The sequence below is a fragment of the Cinclus cinclus genome, chromosome 4 (assembly GCF_963662255.1).
Source record: "Cinclus cinclus chromosome 4, bCinCin1.1, whole genome shotgun sequence".
NCBI classification, from domain to species: domain Eukaryota; kingdom Metazoa; phylum Chordata; class Aves; order Passeriformes; family Cinclidae; genus Cinclus; species Cinclus cinclus.
Genome location: NC_085049.1, coordinates 43,808,349 through 43,830,926, shown reverse-complemented (window position 1 = coordinate 43,830,926; position 22,578 = coordinate 43,808,349). Strand labels below are relative to the sequence as shown.

General features: G+C 40.3%; 1 protein-coding gene across 2 annotated transcripts in view; it reads right to left on the bottom strand.

Moving 5' to 3' along the window:
• The window catches only part of MSRB3 (methionine sulfoxide reductase B3), a 77,984-nt gene that overhangs the window by 41,108 nt on the left and 14,298 nt on the right, over positions 1–22,578 (bottom strand). Inside the window, exons 1-4 of one of the 2 annotated variants that reach the window (XM_062491175.1) lie at positions 16,458–16,755; positions 12,365–12,436; positions 3,016–3,124; positions 1,120–1,197 (exon numbers count right to left, since the gene is read on the bottom strand). In XM_062491175.1, coding sequence (XP_062347159.1) covers positions 1,120–1,197; positions 3,016–3,124; positions 12,365–12,436; positions 16,458–16,533 — 335 coding nt within the window. In that variant the 5' untranslated portion in view covers positions 16,534–16,755. Of the gene's footprint in view, positions 1–1,119; positions 1,198–3,015; positions 3,125–12,364; positions 12,437–16,457; positions 16,756–22,578 lie in introns of those variants that run through there. The other variant, XM_062491174.1, reaches the window with a different exon arrangement.

Genomic DNA, 22,578 nt, shown 5'->3' with positions numbered 1-22,578 from the left:
GCAGAGTAGAAAAACAGGTTATGGAGACTTCGGATCCCCACTTTCCATCCTCAAGCCAAGGACCATAGTAACACATAGTATGAGACTATTGTCTTAGCTGTGCCTGTAACCATCAGATTTTAAACCCAAAAGATTCACATTATTACAAGTTTCTGCAGGCAATTTTTCTAACAGAGGAATCAAATACTACAGAGATGAGATGCTTCTTTCATTTTACAGTCTCTTATCACTACCACGTCTGGTGATTCTAGAGCTGCATCAATTGTATTTTCCTTTAACCTATTACTGGCACAATATTCTGAACTATTAGTGCTATCCTGACCATCCTGCTTCATGCTCTTGTAAAGGTATCTCTTCAAATGAGAGGGACTGAGTTAGGGTGAACTGAGGCGGGGAAAAAAAAGAAAAAAATTAAATTCTTCCTCAGAATGAACACAAGCAGCCAGAAATAAGAAAAAGCACATAAGCAACAACTGAATCTGTGCAGAACAATGAAGTGATCAAGGAAATTCAATCAACACTGCTTCTAGCATCAAATTCAGGGCCATAATTCCCACAGCACTTCTAAAGAGTGTTTTTAAACCAGCTCTCCATGTGTGCTAATTGGGATGAATGGAAATTCATTAAGTAATGCAATTTTCCTCAGTTTTGTTTTCTCAACTGCTTGAATTCTAAAAAAAAAGAAATAAATCTACTTTTTTCTCCATCAACAGCTAAATTAGCATCACAACCTGGTATCTCTTAAAGCTACCTATAAGTAATTCTAACAATCAAACCCCTGTATCTGTTGACACAGTGAAAGACTGTTATAATAATTTGGCATAGCTGCATATAGGAAAAAAAACAACCTAAATTCCTGATTTTTTTTTCCAGTAATATTTCCTCTTTTACCTGAATGTTATCTTCCTATCATATTTATCCTAATTTTTTATATTTTTTATAAGACTAATTTTACTACAGCATTATTTACGTTGCTTCTCTTGCATTCCTTAAAAGATTGAATGACTTCACTATTCTGTGATTCTATGAAATGACCTTATACAGTTAATTATGAAATATATACAAGATTACACATAACTTAAGAGACAGAAATCTCAAAACTATATTTAGCATACTCACTTGAATAAAGGAGTTCCACAAACAACACATTTGTATATTCCTTGAGCTTTATGGTGTGTGTACTCCCCCTCAAAGGCACTGGGAAAACAACAACACTCCATTTTAAAATTAAATAAAAGAATTTGTGTTTTTTTTTAATTATTAAAGCAGCCAAGTCTTCAGAAAAATGTTATAGAAGAACCCCCCAATTTATAAGTTGGCAGCTGTTTTTTATTAAAGGTAGCAAGTAAAGCAGGCACAGGAAAAGGGGAATGTCCTCGTTAGTGTGCCTCAGATGTTATGCATCATGCAAAAGGAAGCAAATTGTCCCACAGTTCAAAGGCTGGAACAACAACAACAAAAAAGGGTAAAACAGGAGCCTTCCCCTATCTGGCAAGTGAAATGTCAAGTTTTTGTAAACACGGATTGTTTGGCATGTAGCTCAACCTGGCGCAGCTCGCTGGGTCCGTGTCTGGGCCTTGTGCAGGGCTGGCCTGGCGGCTGCCGTGCAGCGAGGTGTGAGGCCGCCCGGGCGCTGCGGAGCCGTGGCGCTGGGTCAGGCCAACACCGGCTGCCTGGGCAGCAGAGACATTGTAGCTGAAAATGAAATAATTGGTGCAGGATTTCAAGCTGTGCGCGCCTTATATTTTCAGTTGAAAAGCAATATTCCAGCTTTAAGGGAATATTTTTCTAAGTTAACAATCTAAAAGGCTAGGAGGTCATTCACCTAATACGAATCAGCTGCGCTAGCCCAACAAAAAGCCTATGTGCTCAGCATCTTGTTTTTATTATCCTTTCACCCTTTTTATGAGGTCCAATTTTTTTTATAAACAGGATTTTTAAGAATGACCTAATCTCCGATTGTTTGTGTGCATTAAATCACGTTGTTGGTCCTGTACACAAGAGCGTGGAGGGCTGGGGGGAAGGCAAGACAGGCCTCCCAGCAAAGGCCACCGTCCCACACCCCGCCAGGATTGTGGCAGGACGGAGAGGGCTGGGGTGGAGAGGGGGACTGTCCCCACCAGCCTCTCTGGCTCATTCAGCCACCAAATTCAGTGCTGTCAGGAAGAGGTTTGCCTATTAACCAGGACCCCACGTGCAGCAGGGAGCCCTTTCAGCTCATGAATGAAAACAAGCAGTTACATCATTAGAACCTTTAGAGCAGAGGTGAAGTCAGGGCCTTATGCCAAGCTCAGTGGTATAAATTAGACAACAAAAAATGGCTGGGCCTTGGCAAGTTACCTTTGGCTGGAATCAGCTGAGAGAGAGAGACTTTATTCACTAAAAACAGTCTTGGAAGCCAGTCCTTTTTTTTTTTCCCTCCAGGACTTGAGGCTGGGTTCCAGTGACTAAAGCCATGTGAGGGCAGTTATTGAAAATTTTTGACATTCCAACCACAAATGAACCAATAAATACCTTCTCCACATGTGCTTCAAAAAGAAATTGGAGTGGGGTGGAAAAGAACTAAATTATGCTACCTTCTTTCTGCAGCCAAAACGTCTATACTTACAGTGACCACCTTCAAAACTCCAGCCTCCTGGCACAGGGCCATTTCCCTTGTGGTTCTGCTTAATGCGATGTCTTCCAAAAAAAGTGTACCTAAACCACTATTACTTCCACACGTTTTGTAGTAAACTAAAAACAGACTCTAAATATGAGCCTGGTGACTTTATAAGACATGCAGTGTTCATTAAAAGAAAAAGTCACACAAGACCCTTAGCCCTGGCCCCCCTGTTGCAGATGCTTGTCTTTGCAGTAGTGTTAATTTGTAGGGGTTAGTAAACAAGTGCAGAAATCCTGGAAGAAAAAAAAACCAACAAAACTTAGTAGGGAAGGTGAGGAAACAGCAGTAAGAGGAGGGGTGGAAAAGAAAGATGCCTGTGTTTTTAGATCTGAGTTTCCTTCATCCTGCTTTACCTTTCAGTCCCCTTCTCCTGAGTGACATGGTACTGCAGGGGTGTCAGCCGCTTCCTCAGCTCCTCCTGGGAAAAGACCACCTTACAGTCCTTTTTATCCCTACATGACCCTGCAAAAGGAGAGGATATGGGAGAAGTAGCCTTTTTAGCTTAAATCCTGAATAATTGCTTTGGCAGACAGCCACAGTATAGCTTCTGCATTCACTTGTCAATGACCAGACTGGTCCCTAATGCACAAAGAATGGCTCAGCTGAACTGCAGCTGATTATTTCTTCAAATGTAAGTATAGAAAAGAATTTTTATAGGGAGCCAGGTGATTCCACTGGAGCAGTGACAATGTGCTACAGCCAAAGCCCTTTGGTGTGTTATACACTAAGTTGTTGCGCACACAATCATTCACAAGAAAGTACCATTTTTCAACCATTAAAAAAAAACCCTGCAAAAATCCCAACTACAGCTGAAACATTCTTTACAAGACATCTATATTGGAGACTTACGGTAATGGGCATATGATGTTTAGCCACAACATCTGGCCATTTCAGTACCCTTTAAAGTAGCTGAAAAACAATTCTAACCTTCAGAATTACAGTAAGGTTGATTTAACTTCTAGTTGCATCCTCATCCTTTATAACAATAGACTTTTTCTTTTTTCACCATTGAAGCACTAGAATAGGAATCCCAAGGAGTACGTAATTTCTTTATGCACAAAGCTGTACAAAGGTTCAACAATAAACTTGCAAAATTTGTTGCAAAGAAGGGTTCCTGAAGAAATTACCCTCCTCTGAAAATCTAATCTTAACACTTTCTTTAGTTCACACAGAAAATCCAAGGAGTATATAAGGATTACTGTAAAAAAAAAATCAACATTTGTATACTGCAAAAATTCACATTGGGAAAGCAAAAAACAACAATAAGGTTACTTTTGTGGAATGAAAATTCCCAGAGTAGTTACATAAATTGCAAAATATTCAGGTAACTTTGATAATCACTGGCAAAAATTAGCTGACAAAATACAGCAGGGAAAAAGCACTGCAATTATGACAGTAATTAAAATATGGTACAATAAGAAATAAATGTTCCCAACAAAAATATTTTTTGCTAGTAATGTATATACACTCATAAAGAGACCAATTGTGTTCCCAAAGTAGAGGCAACAGAGCTACCCATCTGTATGTCATTTAGTATAGGAGAGGCAATGGCAGGTTTAAATTACATGGTATTGGATTGCAATTTCCTAACATTGGATGCTTTTCTGCTTTTTTACCTTGAGTCATTACTAAGAAGCGTTCATAAAAAGTAGCTTAGAGCACAGATGCTTGCAAATCATTTAAGAAAAGATGTTTCTTTCCTCCCCCCCCTCTTCTTTTCTCAATTTTTTTAATGTGTGGGGGTGTGTGAATAGGGGAGAGAGAAAAAGAATAATGCTGTTGGTCACTACCAACTAACCCTAGGAAGTATTTTCAGGAAAAAAAAAAGTAAAATTGAAAACATCTGATTGAAGTAAATAGTGCAAACATAAAAAGCTTTACTAGTGAAAGAAAAGTATTGAAAAGCGACTTTATTTCATAGATTAGAAATTACTTTTGATCTAAACATTCTTAAAAACAGATTGTTTTCCACTCTGACCCATCTCATTAGCTGTGCTGCAGAGCCTTCGTTTTAATGGCAAGCTTTGAAAGAGCACTGCTGTATGCCTTTGTTAGCTTCAATCTTATTTGGGAGAGGGATAAAGATTTCATTCCAGGTCTCTTTGTTTGTCTTTCAAGAACCACTAAAGCAGTATTCACACAAATTTTGCAGGAATGTGCCCTGTGCCATAGCTTACAAATTATTTGGTTTTGGTGCACTTAAAGGTCACCTTCCAAATTAGCAAAATTTTCCTACATCCTGGCTTTTCAACCTTAAATGTAAATATTGTTTCCTAACTGTAAGTGAGGTTTGTTCTTTATAACATTTGGTTGCTTATTTAAGGATGTCAAACTTTGGAGGTTTTTATTCTCCAAACGTGCAGGACTCTAGGACTAATAAGTCTTTCAAAGTATAGCTATCAGGGAAAGGAAGCATATGCATTATATAAATAGCTATTGTTATCTTGCATTAGGCAGCTCAGAAAGAAACTGTTTGAGAGACAGTCTTTTCTCTATAATTTCAGTTTTAAAAAGTAGTCTAGAGAGCAACAAAGAATCTTACAAACCAACATCTCTTCACTTTTAAAAATATCTACCCATAATTTAAAAATACATTCTATTTGCTACTTAACTGCTGCTGCTGCTGCAAAAAAAAAAGCAAACTAAGCATAACTTCACTTTGAAAAAAGTGAAAATACTGAGTATTTTTAAAAATAGGATGCCCCCTTTACTTAAATAATTTTTTATCTCTTTTACAAATTTAATGTTGTCCAATCAATGGCTTCACTACATGCATAAAAAAATTTCTAGATGCCACATGATTCACAACAATGATCAGGAGTAGGAAGCATGTTAAAAAAAGATCTTTTGCATGCCTTGTTTTAATAATTAACCGTATGTTTTATAATACAAACAATTATGTCCATCTGCAGGGAAATTTTGCTAAACTGCACTGGAGTAAAATGCAACTGACCCCAACAAAGGATTCAAGTTTGTAATTTGAGTATTGATCAACAAAAAGTTGCACTACAAATTATAATGGAAATCCCTTGGTTCAGCCCTCAGCATTCCAGAATGGCCCTGTACAATTAACTGTATTTATTTAACTGCTGGAAACAAACAGCTCAGTAAAGGGATCATGCTATTTCCCTATTGTCATACAGGCAAGAAGGGAAAGCAAGACTCATCCCTGACTGTAGAGGATATAAGGGTATGTTATCTGAAATGGGGATAGCCTACAAGCTTCTATAAAAATGCAGTGAATCCTAGAAACTACTGGATGAGATTCTAGGAATACATTTCTTCAGTTAGGAAAAAATTACCTGCAAGAGGGACACAAGTGAACAATTTTCAGTAACAGAGTGTCTGCTTCTGGTTTTGCAGCTGCTCCTTTATGACATGAGATGACTGTCACATTCAAGCCAACTGTTTGTGTCATGGGAGGAGACAACATAAAGCTACACTAAGGTATGGCCCAATAAGATGCCACTAGTAACGGAGCTGTTATGGAGCTCATTATTAAACCAGAGAATAAACGGGCCACCTTCCTCAGTCTGGTTCTCCATAGATAGGATAAGGTTTGGGCTGTGGAAAGGGTCCATATAGGCAACAAAATGCTTCAGCAGCTCAGCCATAAAGGCAGGCTCACAGTTCACTGGCAAATCATACAGTCTGAGGCAAACAAGAGAAAAGGTCATCAGTTCCACAAACAGCATTATAACAGTGTGGTTACTGATTAAAGGTGAGGCTAAATTAAATGCAGTATAGGAAAAAGAGAGCCTGGATTCATAGGATTTATATTAGCACTCTTGCTCTTTGGAGGTGGTGTTCTTAGCAATGACTTTTAGAAAAGCCCAGGACAGCTATGTTCTGAATTCCAGTAAGGTGCAGCACTTAAGAGGTGAACCTGGCCTGCAAAGGCAGACAAATTCCACTGCAGGATTGAAGGGCAGATTAAATCTCTCTAATCAGCACTCCATGGTGCGTTCTTTGGAGTTGGCACTCCTAAGAAGATCAGTGTGCAGGCAGCTGTCACCAACAGGCACTTGCCTTCAGCCCTTTGGTGACAGCTACAGCTGTGCTAAAGGCAGTTATGATCCTGGAGCAGGATGGAAGTCTTTGTGAGGGAAAGACCAGCCTCACAAATCTTTATGCATAAAAAAAAAAAAAAAGCTAAGAAGGGTGAAACAAACATCAACTGAAACCCTTCTTAGAGCCTTCACAGTATTCTTGTTTTTAGGAATGGGGTTTTTTTTTTTTCTGAAAAGCAAGGCAGTGCATGCTGCCATTTACTATTCAGCTGCAGACTGTGGGCATTTCAGAGTTCAGCTCTGAAGTCTGCTGTACAAATCAAGTGAACAGAAAGCATTTTCTGGGTGTTGACCTGCCAATGAAGACATTAAGCATCTCACCTCACATATAAGTTCCAAGTGACCTTTTCAAACCTGTGGTTCATAACATTCCTTCCCTATAAGCAATCACAAGAAAACCAGCAACAAGATACGTTCAGACAGATGGGCAGAAGTTAGCAGACCATTACTCCTCACCACTCAACCTGTTCCAACACACCAGAGGGTGGTGATTAGTGTCTGACATGCCCTGAAATATGGTGGCATGCTGCCTGATAGCTTTCCTACATCAGTCTTTTGAACCATTCTAACAATTTTCACTTATGTTTTGTTGCTTCCTATCATTGAAATTAACTCAGTATTTCTACTGCATGGAAGACACAACATACATTTTCTCTCTTCTACCTGTTCTTATATTCCACTACCATTAATGGACATTACAGTCATACACTGAGCACATACCACATAGACTTACTGAACAAAATACAGCAAGATCAAATGTTCCAGCAGAGCTCAGCCATATAATAAATAGGGCTTTTAGTCTTCAGTACTACTTCTTTTAATATAATCAAGCACTTTTTTGAGGGCCTCCCAGTATATTTTATTTTTCATATCCCACCCCAGCCCAAAACCTGCAATGTGACCTGGATAGGCAGACCATTGAGAATATGCATAGCTACTTATGGGTCTATGAATGTACATCAGATTACAGGATCTTGCTCTAAGTATACATCTCTCTGCTTCCCAAAGTCTGCCTTCATGAGTGGGTCAGACCTTGGCAGATAAATGGTAAATTACCCAAAAATGATATTAAGAGGAATTCCACAAAATTAAAAAATATTTGCATACATTTCTTTAAATAAATATCCTTACATATGCCATTGCTAACACTTAGCATTACTAAAAGTGGAATCTCTCATTTCTTATTACTTCAGATTTCATTTACACAGTTTATGCTTCTTCTGGCTAGTTTTGCCTCACTGTCTGATTAAGAAAAGGCAAACGCACAACTCTCTCTCACATATTTTATTCCTGTTTAATTTGTTCTCTGCAGGCTCTAGTCTTCAGTCCTGGGAGAATGCTGCAGTGCACTCTCACTGCAAACAAGCCAGGAATTGCCATCTAGTTTAAAATAGAACAACTCTTGAAAATAGTTTCATTGCAAACAGTTCTATTGGCTTTTACTTGGAAAACACAGTTTTTTAAAACCTGTATTTGACATGATAGATCTTTTTATAATCCACTCACGAGCCATTTCAAATTACCTTAGCCTGCTGGTGACTAGGATAGATGTTGCAAAAGAAACTGAAACTTCAGTTTCAGAACTCCCTCTGAAATGTTGGGAGGTCAGGTTTAAGTAAAAATCAAACTTCCTCATTAAAAAACCCCTGTAAATACTTTACACATTGAAAAACAGATCTGTGGCTCCTTTTCTTTCTTGCTGTAGGTAGCTAACTCCCACCTGCTGTTGGAATACCATTTGCAGTTTCATGCAAGCATTAGAAGAAATGGAGCGAAGACCATTTCCACTACATTGTGCATTGAAAATCCAAAAGCCAGGTACCAGGATAGCAGTTTGAATTCTGTGTCAAATTCCAGGTTCTATCTTAAAAGAACACCACCCAAAAACAAACTGTCTTAAAAAAAAATTATTTACTTAACACCCAGGAGGGTCAGATGGCCACAAAGGAAGGGCAAGCCCCTTCTCTGCAAATTTTCAAACTTCCCATACAATCAAGTAACAGCACTGTCACATTTATTTCTTCCACCTGGTCATCAGCACAGCTCTTGTTTAATTAAAAAAAAAAATCATCCCCAAACTGCCAGCTAATGCATCTCTGTGCACTTTTTTTCTCTCCACAGAAAATGGTAGTGGGACCCCAGCAGGCCCATATAGGCAATAGCGGTTGTTTCCACAGATCTGCAAACCTGCTTGCAGCAAGTTACACAGCTAAGGCAGCCATGCAAGCCAAAGAGACATTCCCTGGAAAAGAAGTCTGAAGCTGCCTCTCCTCCCTGTGAATGTAAAAAACATTTAACAGAAGACTGAAGTATTCTGTGTAGTGGGAAAGGGGGAAAGAAAATCGCTCCTTTTGTCCTCTCCAGGCACGTCTACTTTACTTCCATATCTGACATCAATGAAATAAATGTCACTAGCAGACACAATCTTGGTCTCATAACCTTTCCAAATTATAACAACTGAGAGGAGTCCACCACCACCCTGCACTAGATGGAGATGAAGGCAGCTTCCTCTGGAGCTGTCATCTTCACCTAGTATTGCTGCAACAACAGCATGTGTCTGCTCAGCAGAGGTTGGTGAATAGAAGAACCTTCAATTAAGTGGAGCAAAAGCTCATTATGTTATAAACTGCCACATTTGTTACCGTTTCTGCTGAGATGGCCAAAGACAGAGTGCACAGGGCAGCTGACCTATTTGCCTTACTCTTGGATGCAAACCAGGCAAGGCAAGATCAAGATCTACTGGTGCAGCAGTGCAGGGGGGATATATTTATAGTGATGGATTTCTCTTCCTCTCCCCCCAACAGATAAAGAGACTTTTGTTTTGCTGATACTGTCCTAACACCTTTCACAGGCACTATATTTGTTTAAATTAAAAACAAGAAAGACAGAGACACTGAGTACTCTTTATCTGGTCAGTAGATTTCAGACAGAATCAAGAAAAGGGTGCCCAACATATGGAAAGGCATTTTATTAACAGTGGGATTAAGATTAATTTAGTAAGAGTGCTTTATGCTACCTTTTGCATTTAAAATATTTCAATAAGTCATCAAAATAAGTTTATTCACACAGCTTTAATAAAGGTTTAACTCTGCAACAGAAACAATTAAAAAGTCAGCATTTTCCAGCAGTGGTGTGTAGCTTTTTTTGGCATTCAGGCTGTTGCTAAATCCTACTTCTGCTTCCTCCACAATAGTGATGTGTGGCCTGTGAAATGAGCACTGGATTTCAAGACTAAAGGTGTCACAATCTGTACTTAGGGTGGGGGTGGAGGGAAGGAGAGGGCTGTGGGAAGGTCTTTCCTCTCCTCCAATTCTCTATAACAGCCCAGATCTAACCCCCTGCAAAGCTTGTTATGTCCCCAGATGTGGAGGGTAAGGAACGCTTTTGCAAAAGCACTGCCTGCTCTGTGGCCTTTAATCCCACTTCTCCAAACAAGAAGGACATACCCAGCATGAAGACAGGAACTGCTGGGACACTCTGCTCCAGTTCATGCTCTGCTATGACCACCACAGAAAACACCGTAGCCCCCTCCCCTCTCAATGTGCTTCAGGCCTAAGGGTAGAGGAACAGTCAAAAAGGTTTGTCACTGCCAACTTCATTCCCTAATGGGCCTTCTGGAATTCCTCATGTTTCATTAAAATTCAGCCATGCCTTATGGGTCAAGAAGACAGGGTCAAGCCCTGTAAAAGGGCTTTGAGAGGATTCGGTCGAGCCTTTCCCTGCTCTGCTCTCCCTGACCTGGGCCAGAGCACTGAAGAGGGAATTCTCACCCACAGTGCACAAAGCTGCCAGCACCAGACCTGGGCTGCCAGCACCTCCCATCCCACAAGAACCTCTTCTCCAGACAGAGCAGAGGGCACCCTTGTATCCTAGCCATACATCCCTTCCCAACACAGCTTCTTTTGAAGGAAATCACAAACTAAGATACATATTAAGCATGTAAATAAGAACAATTTTCTCTTCCCAGCAATCTCTGGGACACAGCTCATCTCTACTCATTTACCCCCAGATCATCATCTGTGCTGTAACAACCTACAGTTAACCTAGCAGCTAAGTTATGGTAATGTTTGAGCCTCTAGTGCCTGACTCCTCTAGTGCCTGCCTCTAGACCTATTCAAGGTTCCATCAAATTCCAAACTCATACGTTCCCTAAGTGATCATCTCCTCCATTACTCATTCTTACTGACTTTAGGGCTCACATTCACTTCCTGCACATTTTCTTGCTTGTCCTCCCTCAGCTTAAGCCTTATAGAAAATCTCCACCCTTTCTGTGTGCTGCCGTCTCTCCTTTACATCAAACATTTCTCTGAAACCTTCATCACATACTCCTCAGAGAAAAGACAAAGCCAGAAGCTGCTTTTAATTGAAAGGGGAAAAGTGAAGGCAGTCCTTAAAGGACTTCTTAGTCCTCCTGTTAGACACTCCAATAACTAAAAAAAAAGGTAACTTTTCATGAGAAACTTTAAAACTCAAAAACACACTGCTGAAAATTCATCTTTTCCATACCCAACTGAGCAGAAAACACACTAAGCCTGAGCTGCAGAAGGCTCAGGAATGGAACACAGGAAATTTATGAACTCCCAGGATTAAAACATTCCTGCAAGAAGGGTGGAAATGGTTTGTGGTGGATCCTTAATGGGGGCAGGAAGGGAATGAAAACAACCTTAAAAGATCTATCATGGAACACATTAAGGGACTGTCTTTGTGCATGATCTGGGAGCACAAGAAATGTCTCATCATCCCAGTGTTTCTCAGTGCAAGAATCATTGAGGAGCCTCCACCCAGGTGGAGCAAGGATGAGCACCATCTGTCTCCTGAGTAGATGAGGGAGCACAAAACTCCACCAGAACAAAGACTTAAAATAGCAAAAAAACAGAGTACAAACTCCTGGGAATGTTACAGAAGGCTTCTACTCTTCTTTATGATCCCAAGTTTGTCAAGTATCAGGCACTCTTAAGAGTATTACACCCAAAGAATTATCGACTAATAAATTTAATCTTAAAATGCATTAAGTAAGGCTTTCTAGATGGAATACTATTGTACAAAGGAAACATTTGTTAATACAGCACAACATCAAATATACTCTCATTAAGACAGCTATATGTAATTTTAAAACTCATTTTAAAGCCATTCCAAAAATACAAAAATGTTATGCTCTATTATCATAACACAGTGTCTACTGTCATATGACTAAAAGGCAAACATATATACAAACATTTATATAATAATGACACATGAATGGTTTCACATGCTATTTTCTATTGTGATCACACAGTGCATATTTTCCACTCTTTTCAAGAGCCTTCCTAATAACTGCTGGGAGGCAGTAAACTAGGTATTTGTAAGACTGTGTTTTAAATTTAAAAATCTATGTTTGATCCAAATTGATATTTGCATTTTTTTTTAAATTTAGCTGGATACAAATGAGTTTTAATTTTTGCCCCCCCCCCCCACCCCCCGCCAGTTCTGAGGAAAAAGTACATTCATCTGAGACCTTGTATGGCATACTTAAACCCAGAGCAATTTTTTACGTTCAAGAAAACCCCAGAAAATAAGAATTTATAATAAAAACATTGACAGGCATTTAACCATAGCAGTATGGATGGTTTATGCTATACAATATCAGTCTTACTTTTATTTTCTTTTGGACCATGTGAACAGACATCTGTAGTAGTACATCTCTGGTGATACCCATAATGGAAAACTATGGGGAAGTTATAAATACGTTATAGAAATTACATCTCTCAACACAGAAATAGACAATATGAAATGTTTAGTCATACTCAAGTGACACAAAGTTTGACAGCAACTACCATACTTTAAAGCCACAAGACTGAGGTCTTTACTATACTTTTGGTTGTTAGAGCCATATCTGGGAAACAGTATGCACACAGATATTAAATTGACATGAGCAGTTTGAGAGTTCAGAGGAACAAATGCATACAAATAATTCATGCATGCAAATGTTTTTAAGATCTGTTCCTAAAAGTAGTTCTTTATGTTGAGATTACTGCTAAAAATCCAATTTTGAGACCCAGTAATTCTTTGTTCACTATTAATTTCAATTTTATGAAAACACATTATATTAAAACCTAGAATTAATGAAGAGTTAATAAAAGAATGAGAAACCATACTATAGATATTTCCTTAATAAAGACTTACAGCATATGCCCAACACCATCTTCATACAGATGCATTGTAGTTTAAACTAATGCTAGAAAAGTACATTTTCCTCCTAGTAGTTATTTTAGTAATTAAACACTACACAACAATTTAATATTACCTAGGACTTTATTATATGGAAAAAAAAAACAACAAACCAAACCTAAGTCTACCCCTATAATTTCTTCATTACTTTTACTTAATTTTACAAGCACCATAATTTTCTTTTATCTACAGGCAAGGAAAAGCCAAATTATCACATGCAAAAGATGTGATGTAAGCAGCAAAACATTCAAAGTGTTAAAGAAATAAAGGGTCTTTTTAAGAAATAAGAACCCATAATAATTAAAAGACACAGCAAAGCAAAATAAGCTAACTTTTTAAATTATAGTTTGGTGGTCTGCTTCAGAAAACATATGTACATGGTATCTGCACAATCATGACTTGTATCAGTTGCTTCTTAGTATGCATAAAGCAGACTAAGTAGTTTTTATACTAAAAGTTTGGTGGGCATTGTTGTGATTTTGAAGTGGAGTTTTTTTTAAGACTTAATTTCTGTAAATTAAATCCTGACAGATTCTGAGTTCATCCTACATTTCCAAAGAAATTCAGAACATTCAACTCTAATAACGTGGACTCAAGGAGCAACACCTCAGTGTCACACAACAGACACAACGGAGCTGTAGTCATCACTGACAATGAAGAAACCTTGAACCAATGTGATGGTATTTTGCATATGGGCAAAGATTTTTCTTTCTTCCCAGTATTCTCGCTTTTCTTAAAATACTTGTAAATGTTCCTAAGGTCTCAGGTAGTACTTTCTGTATGAATGACTCCTAGACGGGAGGCTTTTCATATAGCCCTGGGTGTGCAGAACAGCAAATGCCTAGTGCCATCTACTGGGACTGCCTGCTCCTGCTCAGACTTGCCATCTTGTCTACAAAAAATCTTACGGGCAAATGGTGCACTAGGTGTGCACACATTGAAACGTTTAGTCCCAACTTCAGACAAAAAAAATATTTTAAAAATACAATTTGGAAGAACAGATCTGCACTCCAGGTGCTAATATACAAACAAAAAAAAAAAGAACAAGTAAAAACACTTCACCAGCTCAAGTGAAACTCACAAGTGCTGGCAAAATAGTAATTCAAAGGAGGGACAGGACATCTCTATTCTTAGATACCTCCCAAGAGTATCTAATTAATTTAAGGGGGGAGGGGAGGAGGGGAAGGAGAAAAAAAAATCCCATGTTTCTGATCTACAACTATATATTAAATATAAATTATATATTGCATTGCGTTACTTTGTTCCTTACAGGAAGGACAGAGGTACCATTCCAAGCATGGAAATTGAAACAATACTTTCATTCAAGTCCTTGTCCTGCAAATATTTAACTGCATAGTGTTTAAAACACTGTTTGAAAGCCCTGTTTACTGCTCTGATGACACTTTTCTTCCTTACTCTGAGCATGGGTTCCAGATGGTTAAAAAGTCTCATTCCATATTGAATTTGCCACTGAATTAGAAGATCCCCAAGCTCCACAGTGTCCCAGACTTGGTGGACACATGGCATGGTGGTATGGTTACAGGACTGCAATTCACACAGTAATGGATGGTGGGAAAAGTACTAGCTCAAAGTATTATGTTATAAAAAACTCATGAGAACTTAGGGTGTTTTCTGTATATTCAGAAGCCAAAGTCACAGGGCATTGTGGCATTTAAGCAGATGTTGGCTCTACATTTCCTTCCCATGTTTTATTTGATACATGCTATGCCATTTACTTGCAATCCCTTAAATACACCACACACAAAAAAAAAAAAAACAACCAAAGGCAAAGCAAGCCTATGTTAATTTTTAAGCATCTGAGCAATTTAGATTACTCTTAAAATATGTGAGATATGTAATTGTATATTATTCCACTGTTAGCAGATGAATTTGAGGTTATTATATATAAGTATATCTCTATATATATCTCTATAAAGTAGTCAGTGGAACTCAATCTATTAATGGTCCCACAGTTAGGGATCTAAGGGGTGGGAATAAATAGTAGCATTAACTTTTTATTCCAAAAGGTGACTACTGGATTATGACAGAAAAATAACTTGATAAAACAGTTCATGTTGTTGCAGTGCTTTGGAAATAGGTACAGAACAGCAAAACCTCCCATGTGTGTGTTCCCAGCTGATCAGCTTGCAGATGTTTCCAGAGTGGGAACAAAATGGCCAGAAGACTGAGTGCCCCCATGTTAAGGCAGACACTTTATGAGCACACATCAAAAAGTGCATAATGAGGGCTAAGGAAATTTGCTTACCCTATATTTTTAGGATTTTAAATCTGGCTCAGCAGCAAATATAACAGGAAACTGAGGTCAAGCTGACACAATGTGGGTTATTCTCTCTCTTCCTCAATATGTGTTTGCAGTTCCTATCAAGGTTAATGGGAGTTTTGTGCACATGTGAGAGAAATGGAACATAAATGCTGCAAAAATTGGACTAAGATTTAGTTCAAATAAAGTCTAACAAGTTTTAGGAAAATCCATCAGCTTGAAAACTGATGTCTTATCACTGAAAAAAAAAGAACTTTAAAACATCACCTCTGTATGCTTGCTAAGTCCAGGTCTGGGAGAAACTGCTTGTAACATTCTGTACTGTTATGAACCAGCTGCAAGTGCAGCACAAACACCCAAGCTGGCCCATTTCTGAGGCTTCAAATACAGATCAGCTAGGACTGTATCTTTTTAATTTGGGCATCAAGAAAATTTCTAGCAATGTTCAAAATTAACTCAGTACAGCTTATACTTTCTCTCCCTGTACACTGACATTATTACATTGACATTACAGACTGTTGCCATTTAACTGAAAGACAAAATACTTAGGTTCAAGGTTTTCATGTTATAATCAATTCATGGAGGTAGGGTCTCATGGCACTCTTCCCAGATATAATGGACAAACCTGGATCTTACATGAAAAGTGCAGCTGCATGTGGGCATTAAATTGCATGTTTCCACTTAGTTATGTAAAGAAGTGTCAAGTAACTAAGGAATGTGCTGTGAGAGGAATGAAAGAATTAAGCTTTAAATTATGTACACTTTCTGTACATGATTTTCAATATAACATACTTGATTTATAATAAAGATATGAAAAGAAATACATGCAGTATAACTATAGTACACAGCTAAATATTTTGGAAAATATTTTTAACTATGCTATGATTTAATAGCAATCAACATGTGAAATTCTTTTAGATATTCTTTTTTAAAATTAGGAATGACATTTAATAAAATATTTTCAGTTTAGTTATACAGCTTTTGCTAAGAGGAAAATAGTATAAAATTTAAGAAACAGTATTTTGGACAAGGAAGTCAGAATCTCCAAGCTTCTGAAAATCTCAGATATGAAATCAGTCAACTCGGTGACTTTTACAAAAAAAAAAAAAAAAAAAGCTACTGCTTCAAAGGGAACTTTAAACATAACAACCCATAGCACATTGTTTCCTGCAGCAGAGACACCCATTTCTACAATAGCCTTTATTATGCATGACACAACAAGCAGCACCCATTCAACCTGAGGGAAGCCCACAGGCTCGCAGGGCCACTGGCTGGCTCTTTGTCACCAAATGCAGCAGGTTGAATGCAGACATCACTGTGATATCCTCACCAACAAAACCAGAGGCAAAGAACAGGGGCAAGAGCTGAGTAGGGAAAAAAAAAAGAAAAAAAAAGGATGAGAACAAATTAAAACATCAAAAATGTTAAGAAATACTCACAGAAAAAAAATACTTAAAATTTTATAAATCTACCACATGGACCACAATTCTAAATGCACTTTTCTTAGTACATTTAACCCATTTTTGCTACCCCACCCCCCAACATTTTGATACATATTACACAGTATTCAGTGAAGCCAATTTATATGCTACAAAGCGAGAGGGACTGGACATTTTTATCCGGGCATTCACAACAGCTGCTCTCCCAGCTGAGAGCAACTTGGCCTAGTCACAAGTGCAGGGGTACTAAGGAAAAAAAACCCTAGAACCTCAGCTAGATAGTAGGAATCCTGCTTGGAACACCTGGGAATGCTGGGCAGATCAAACATGCAGGCTTTTTCTATTTATTTTATTTAAACAAAGATCACACTCTGCAACATTTCTGAATAGTGAATACTGGAAACCAGTCATTGCTAAAAATTGTTCTTTTGATGACTTGTTTGAGGAATGTGACATTTCATTGTAATAAACTTGCCAGATATCTTAAAACCTTGTCTTTTCAAAGGCAGGAAATAATTAATGTTGTAAACTGTCCATGAGATATACTTAAAAATCTTCCAGCCAGTTCAAATATAGCAGACAGAGAGATGGCAGCCATGAGACTTTATTTTAGAAGGGTTTAATGCACAAATACGAATTGTTCCGTTCACCCCTCAATGGGAAAGAGGAAATGCAACTGCCTTATAGCCCAGACATGCACAGACACAGCTCACTTCAGATGATTATGTGATGAGGGACTGGAGCCTATCCCCATCCCACCCATCCCATCCCAACATCTCCAAAGTCAGGACAGAAACTCTCTGGGACTCTCATGGAAGCAGGATCAGCCCCAAGTAGCTGTGGAGCAGCAGGGCAGGTCGCCCAGCCTCCTCTGTCTCGCTCTTTTTCTGTGGCAGTCCAGGAGCCACAGGGGCAGAGTCCTGCCATGGCCCACAGCAAGGGTTATGCCAGTGGGGGACAAACAGACCACAGATTCATCCTGCAGAACAAGACTCTGAGAGGAAGGACACTTACAGGACATTCCAAACAGGTGCAGATGCCCCATCTCTGACACTATTCAATGTCGGGCTGGACAGGACTCTGAGCAACCAGACGTAGTTGAAGTTGTCCCTGTCCATTGCTGGGGGTTGGGTTAGGTGGCCTTTAAAAGTCTCTTCTGAGCCAAACCATTCTGTGATAATTCTATGACTATAACAAGGACCCAGCCTCCAGCCGTACCCATTACCAAATAGTCTGGAGAGCATCTGACAGAAACCTGCCCACATGCATGTGCCTCAGCCTGGTCATACCCAAACCAAACTCACTGCAAGAACCCCGACAGTTCCGCGCTGCCCGACAGCGGCGGGGTCGGAGGCCAAGCGGGCACTGCGGGGCAGGCAGCCCAGAAACGCCATCACACACACACAAACACATCCCTGTCACAGCGGCAGCAGAGCTGGTGAAAACCAGCGTGACAACCCCCACAGCAGACTGCCAGAATATCAGAGGGCTGCGCGCAGCACCACTGCAAGTCCGCCCTTGGCCCGCACCCGGCACTGTCCCGCAGTCCCGCAGCTGGCACTGTCCCACAGCCGCACTGTCCCATAGCCGCACTGTCCCGCAGTCCCACAGCCGCACTACCCCATAGCCGACACTATCCCATAGCCGGCACTGTCCCGCAGTCCCACAGCCGCACTGTCCCACAGCCGGCACTATCCCACAGCCGGCACTGTCCCATAGCCGGCACTGTCCTGCAGTCCCACAGCCGGCACTGTCCCATAGCCGGCACTGTCCCGCAGTCCCACAGCCGCACTATCCCACAGCCGGCACTGTCCCATAGCCGGCACTGTCCTGCAGTCCCACAGCCGGCACTGTCCCATAGCCGGCACTGTCCTGCAGTCCCACAGCCGGCACTGTCCCATAGCCGGCACTGTCCTGCAGTCCCACAGCCGGCACTGTCCCATAGCCGGCACTGTCCTACAGTCCCACAGCCGGCACTGTCCCATAGCCGGCACTGTCCTGCAGTCCCACAGCCGGCACTGTCCCACAGCCCCCGGCTAAGAGCGGCCATCGTGCGAGTGGCGCCGCCTGTCGGCCGCTGCACAGCACACTCCTGCGAGGTGCTGAGCTCACAGCCCAGACGGACACCTCCTCCCTGCCCTCCTCCTCTCTCCCTTCTTCAACTGCAAACAGCTTAAAGGAAATTATTTTAAATTCCAGAGAAGTATAAAATAGATCCTGGTTTCTTGAAAATGTCAAGTGTTTTAGCATTCAGCAAAATGTTATTTACTTTCATATATTCATAAAGGCTTTGAGGATATGCAAGTCCTGAGAGCCTAATGAAATATCACTGATCAGCTATGAAAGTACTTGATTGCAGTTAATCTAATTTATTCTTTTACTGCTGATGCTTTGATTGCTATTTCTATTTACTCTGCACATTATAGCAATGCCCAGTAGTTCCAGTGGGAGGAGACCTCCTGGCACCAGGTACTGTACACACACAAACCCGGCTGCAGGAAGCTTACAGACCCCTGTAAGAATGGCTTCTGAAGAATCAGTAAAGAGAAGTGCAAAGTCAAACTCACTGCAATTAACGTGTTCAGTTTGGAGGTGCTTCACCCCACCAATTCCATGAGTAAAAAGAACAGATTTAGGGAGAATGAAACAATGCGACGGGTTCATATCTTCCCTCTGCTCTTTCTGTGGCACATGCAAGCTTGGCCATGGACTTTAGCAGGCTCAGGTGCCTTGTTCATGTCTCTGATTTACTTAAGAGGAACAGCCAGAGCATGACAAGAAACATAGGAAGAAGTTAAGAGAAGGCTACTGTCATTGGTGAAGTAAGTGTCTGGAACACAAGTCTGATGCTGAGTGGCTGAGGTTGGTTAGCCTGGAGAAGAGGAGGCTCAGGAGTGATGCTATCACTCTCTTCAGCTACCTGAAGGAAGGTTGTAGCCAGATGGGGGTGAGCCTCTTCTCCCAGGCAACTAACAGAAGGATGAGAGGACAGTCTTAAGTTACTTCAGGGGAGGTTTAGATGGGCATTAAGAAGAACTTCTTCACACAAAAGGTGATTAGACATTGGAATGGGCTGCCCAAGGAGGTGCCACAGTCTAGCTGACAAGGTGGTGCTCGGTCAAAGGTTGGACTCAATCTCAGAGGTCTTTTCCAACCTAAATGATTCTGTGTAAACACCATCCCGGGCTGGTTTAAACTCCCATTCTGTACACGCCTAGCCCTCTATAACTCAAGCAAAACCCCCATGCTGATGCTGGAAGTACCTGCCTGAGCCCAACAGGAGTCCAGTTGCACTGGCCCAGCACCCCACCTTGCCAGTGCTCAGGCCAGATGGCCTCGGGACAGCAATGCTAACTCCACTGTCACATGCCTCAGCCACAGCGAGTAACATAGGGCTGCACTTCCACCACACAGACTCACCACCCCCATATCTTTATTGCAGTACTGCAGTATGCCACTCTCCTGTAAGGATAGATGCTACATGAAGAGGTCAGAGCAGAACAATTCAGGGAAGGGAATGATGCTTTTACACATCACTGTTTTGGTTTATTTTGGTGGATTGCCCTTCTTTAATAAATATATGCTGCTTTGCTGTGCTGCCTGCAACAGCCTGAACACTGCTGGCTCCTTCACAGTTGTCCCTGGGTGTTGTCAGAGCCCCTTTTGGAGCCCCTTCACTGCACTTCACTCTTTAACAGAGTGCAACATGGATATTACATCTGTCTGGCTCTCATAAGATGGACACTATGCTCAGCAATAACTTGCAAATCTTGTACAGATAATACAAATACAGCAGAAACTATGTCATTAGCTGGGTTTCAGAAGCAGTTTTCTGGGATACACATTTTAACTCCAGGGAAGCCTTCCTTATAGAAGCCTAATGTTGGCAAATATTAAGGAACTGCCAGCTTTCAAGAGCTTCTATATTGTCCACTGCGGACATTCAGAAAATGTAAGTTTGGCCCTGAAATTATTAGCTATAAAGTAACATAGGTGGTCTGTCGAATTTGTCCTTCGGAAATTAAGAACTTTGTATGTATTCAGGTTATGTTTTTTCAACCTCTCTCTGCAACCAGAAAAATTTCTTTGGGTGAAGGACTACTTGAGAGGTTAAATTCTGATATTACCACATCTTGTTTTTAAGAGCAGTAGGGGAAACATCAAGGGTCTTGGAAGCTCGTAACACTATTTGTTTAAATTTTTCCATATTCAGTGTTATTCCTGACAACTCAGGCCCAGAATTCCTAAGATCACATGAGAATCCCAGCTCTCACAAGAAAAAAACATGAAGTTTTAGCTCTTTACAAGTAAATTAAAAAAACATCCACAAATTCTTAAGGGAAGGATCAGGGCTTTTTTCTTGTCCCAATAATAAGACCTCAGTAGTGTGAGGTTTCTACTTTTTTTCCCAATTTCCCTTCCCCCCAGTCCCAAGTCTCTGGCCTCACTTGGAGAGCAGGAAACAATTAAGAGATAGGCACACACTAGTCAGAGAGCCAGGCTTCCAGGCTCTTGTGAAGAATTCCTATACCACTGGAAAAAACAAAGAACAAAATAATTGCCACACTGAAGAAAGCCAAACATCTAGCAGTTAGAAAGAAGTAAAGGTTTAGGAGTGTGCTGTACTCAAGTGTTAAATTAACAGTTTAATTTTTATCAGTATTTGTTTTGTAAAGTTTTTTTCAGTCCAGCAGTAAGTTTGAACAGTTGTTTGGCAAAGGGTTTACTTATTTATTTTGACACAAAGCAAACTATAACCAAATGTTTCCCTGACAAAACTTAGTGGAGAAATTTGTATATACATTTATTTTAGTTTTAACATTTGGATATTTATATTTTGTTATTTGCTCACCTAAAGCTGCTGTGAGCCAGAGTCAGCAGACAGGACAGATCAACCCTTGGGAACTGCAGAAACAAAAGGTGCAGCCTAAAGAGAGAACCACATGAGCAAGTGTTTCAGTAGATCATGTCTTTCTGTGTGTAAACAATTATTTACTCCCGTCATTTTCTCTCAATACATTCTGTGCTAACACCAAAAACCTTGGTCTTTCCTGCTCTCAACACTGCACTGGGTGACTTTAAGGGACTTTACTGTTTCCAGATAATGTCTCAGGTTTGTCATGGTGTATGTCTCAGGTTTGTCATGGTGTATGCTACAGTGGGGACAAAGGCAATGTTGGATAACTTGTAAGAGATGTTTAATAAATTGTCATGAAGCTGCCAGCTGTGGCAGGAGACTGGAGTACAGGAAAGCTTTTCAGCAGGGGCGTGATGACTGATGGTCATTAATCAGTGAGAGAAGGAGGGAAGAGTTCCAGTTCCTACTCCAATCCAAGATCTCTAATCCCAAAACTAGCACCCTTTTCAGTGCACAAAGTATTCTCACTCCTACATACCTCATCACCTGAGCCATCCTAGCCTCCCAACAGCCTGAGAGAACCATGAGGAAGGAGACTTCAGCCCTCAAAAAACACACATCCTGTGAATATGCATTTGTGCTTTACAATGATATTTTTAGACAACTGCATGTTTCAATGGACCATACTGTATTTGAAGTGTTTGGCACTAAGTAGTAAAGGTAATTGACAAAAGCCTGGGAAAGGACAATTTAGATTAGATATTAGGAAGAAATTCTTCACTGTGAGATTAGTGACACACTGGAGCAGATTGCCCAGTGAAGTGGTGAATATCCCATCCCTGTAAGTGTTTGAGGCCAGGTTGAATGAGGCTCTGAACAATCTGGTCTTACTGTAAGACTGTCTGCCCACAACAGAGGTTTTGGAACAGGATAAGGTCCCTTCCAATCAAAACCATACTGTGATTCTATGAAATTTGCCTTTAAAGAGATTTTAGGCTCTGGGTTTTCATGTGCTTTCACATCCATTGATAATGCAAACTAGGGGTCTTCAAAAGTTTGCA